At 47.0% G+C, this 3,082-nt stretch overlaps 1 protein-coding gene across 1 annotated transcript in view; it reads right to left on the bottom strand.

Moving 5' to 3' along the window:
* Positions 1 to 64: 64 nt before the first annotated feature.
* The window catches only part of LOC122547985 (protein scribble homolog), a gene marked incomplete at its 3' end in the record, with an annotated part of 35,286 nt that continues 32,268 nt past the window's right edge, over positions 65 to 3,082 (bottom strand). The window contains exons 5-6 of the mRNA XM_043686538.1: positions 2,454 to 2,491; positions 65 to 139 (exon numbers count right to left, since the gene is read on the bottom strand). Of these exons, the coding sequence (XP_043542473.1) occupies positions 65 to 139; positions 2,454 to 2,491 (113 nt within the window). The remainder of the gene's footprint in view (positions 140 to 2,453; positions 2,492 to 3,082) is intronic.

Below are 3,082 nucleotides of genomic sequence, written 5' to 3'. Positions count from 1 at the left end.
ACTGAAGAGACAGTGGGTCCGAAGCACAAAGGCACTGATGGGGCCCACAGCATGCAGCCAGTACCTGGATATCGTAAACTGGTTTAGAAGATGGGATAGCTGCAAACTGTCGGTAATCAAACTTCTTTTCTGACCAGGACTGTAAGGTACAGTAAAGAGGAGTGAGAACAGGATGGAGAAACATCTAAATAAATGCAAAATACTGCAGATGCAGCAATATCCCACATTGCTCTGTCGGTGCTAGATACGTGAAGGATGCAATAACATAGACAGCTATGTCTACAGCCAGACAGAGGCATCCATTTACACATACGCACTCCCACACCACCCCCCCACAATAGGGGAGAGAGCCTCTTCCCAAAACATGATACATTGAACGTAGAACAGTACAGCATAGTACAAACCCTTCAGCCCACAATGTTATGCCAAGCATTTAACTTAATCTAAGAGCACCCCTCAATTTACTGCCGTCCATGTGCTTGTCTAGCAGATGCTGAAATGTTCCTAATGTCTCTGACTCTACCACCACCACTGGCAGTACATTCCACACACCCACCACTCTCTGTGTAAAGAACCTACCTCTGACATCTCCCCGAAACCTTCCTCCAATCACTGTAAAATGATGCCCACTCATGCTAGTCATTTCTGCCCTGGGGAAAAGTCTCTGGCTATCTATTCTATCTCTGCTTCTTATCATTTTGCACGTCTCTATCAAGTCACCTCTCTTCCTCCTCCTCTCCAGCATGAAAAGCCCGAGCTGACTCAACCTTTCTTCATAAGACAAGCCCTCCAGTCCAGGCAGCATCCTGGTAAATCCCCTCTGCAATCTCTCTAAAACATCTACATCCTTCCTCTAATGAGGTGACCAGAACTGGACACAATATTCCAAGTGTGGTCTAACCAGAGTTTTGTAGAGCTACAACAAAACCTCACGACTCAAACTCAATCCCCCTGTTAATGAAAGCCAAAACGCCATATGCCTTCTTAACAACCCTATCCACTTGGGTGGCAACGTGAGGGATCTATGTACATGGACCCCAACATCCCTCTGTTCCTCCACACTGCCAAGAATCCTGTCTGTATTCAGCATTCAAATTCGACCTTCCAAAATGTATCATTTTGCATTTATCCAGGTTGAACTCCATCTGTCACTTCTCAGCCCAGCTCTGTATCCTGTCAGTGTCTTGTTGTAGCCTGCCACAGCCCTCAACACTATCTACACCACCACCGACCTTTGTGTCATCAGCAAACTCACTAACCCACCCTTTCACTTCTTCATCCAAGTCATTTATAAAAATCACAAAGAGCAGAGGCCCGGGAACAGATCCCTGTGGGACACCACTGGTCACCGAGCTCCAAGCGGAATACTTTCCATCCACGACTACTCGCTGTCTTCTTTCGGCCAGCCAATTCTGTATCCAGACAGCCACATTTCCCTGTATCCCATACCTACTAACTTTCTGAATGAGCCTACTGTGGGGAACCTTATCAAATGCCTCTCTGAAATCCATATCATCACATCCACTGCTTGACCTTCAACCTGTCTCCTCGCATCCTCAAAGAACTCAATAAGGTTTGTGAGATATGACCTGCCCCTCACAAAGCAATACTATCTTTCATCAAACTGTTTTTCCAAATAGTCATAAATCCTATCTCTCAGAATCCTTTCCAGTACATTGCTTACCACAGACATAAGACTGACTGGTCTAATTCCCAGGGATTCCCTTATTCTCTTTCTTGAACAGAGAAACAACATTCATCTCCCTCCAATCAGCCGATATTACTCCCGTGGAGAGTGAGGATGCAAAGATCATCACCAAATGCGCAGAAATCTCATTCCTCGTTTCCCGTAGTAACCTTGGATATATCTGGCCCAGCCCTGGGGACTTATCTATGTTGATGTGTCCCAGAATTTCCAGCGCAACCACTTCCTCATTATCAATCTGTTCAAACCTATTAATCTGGTCCACAGTGTTCTCACTATCAACAATGCCCCTCTCTAGTGAATACTGAAGCAAAAAACTCAATTAGAACCTCCCCTACCTCTTCAGACTTCAGGCACAAGTTCCCCTCCACTATTCCTGATTGGCCCTACCCTCTCACTGATCATTGTCTTATTCCTCATGTACATGTAGAACACCTTTGGGATACATCTGTCAGTTAGACTCAGGAGACACAGAACATCAGGTAAATGGCAGAGATACACGTTGGCGGGGTGTGTGTGTGAGAGAGAGAGAGAGAGAGGTGGAGGAACCCCCCCATACCCCCACCCGAGTGAGAGGTGCAATGAGAGATAGGGGGCTCCATGGGGTGGAATTGTGGGGGAAGGTCTTGGGGAGGGTAAAGCACTGGGGCAGGTGGAGGGACAGAGGGCCACCCCAATGCTGCAGGAGGAAACAGTCAGTCAGTCATTTTATCATCAACATTTTACTGAACCCTCTGGGTGTACTCACCAGCCTCCCAGGTGATGTGACGCTGCGAGGGCTGTGATCTGGAATACAAACAGTTCAAGAGTTAGTGGGGAATAGTTTACTGACCAGGAGCATGGTGGAATATCCACACCATGGGGCTGGGAATAGCACAGGGATCAGAGCTGGCTCCCTCACTGTTTGTGATATTCAGAAATAATACAGGGGAGGATCAGGAGGGAATGATAAGTCTGTGAATGACAGAATGATTGGCCAGGTGGTTGACAATGAGGAGGAAGGTGTTAGGTTACAGGAGGACAGAAATGGGTTGGTCCGATGGACAGATCAATGTCAGACAAGTTTAAACCCGATAAATGTGAGGGTATGCAATTCAGAAGAAGGAATAAGACAAGAGAGTATTCAATGAATGGCAGGACACGAGGAGGAACTGAGAGATCTTGGGGTGTTTGTGCACAGATCCCTGAAGGCAGCAGGACAGGTTCATAGGGCAGTTTGGAAGGAATACAGGACACTTACCGTTAACAGTCCAAGAATAGATTATAAGAGTAGGGAGGGTCATGTTGGAGCTGCACAGGACTTTGGTTAGATCACAGTTGGAGTACTATGTGCAGTTCGGGTCTCGACACTACAGGAGGGAGGGGGAAAGGGGGTGC

This window comes from Chiloscyllium plagiosum, unplaced genomic scaffold, assembly GCF_004010195.1.
Source record: "Chiloscyllium plagiosum isolate BGI_BamShark_2017 unplaced genomic scaffold, ASM401019v2 scaf_9256, whole genome shotgun sequence".
In the NCBI taxonomy this organism is placed as follows: Eukaryota; Metazoa; Chordata; class Chondrichthyes; order Orectolobiformes; family Hemiscylliidae; genus Chiloscyllium; species Chiloscyllium plagiosum.
Note: the sequence above shows the minus strand (reverse complement) of the source record. Positions and strands in the feature narration are given on the sequence as shown.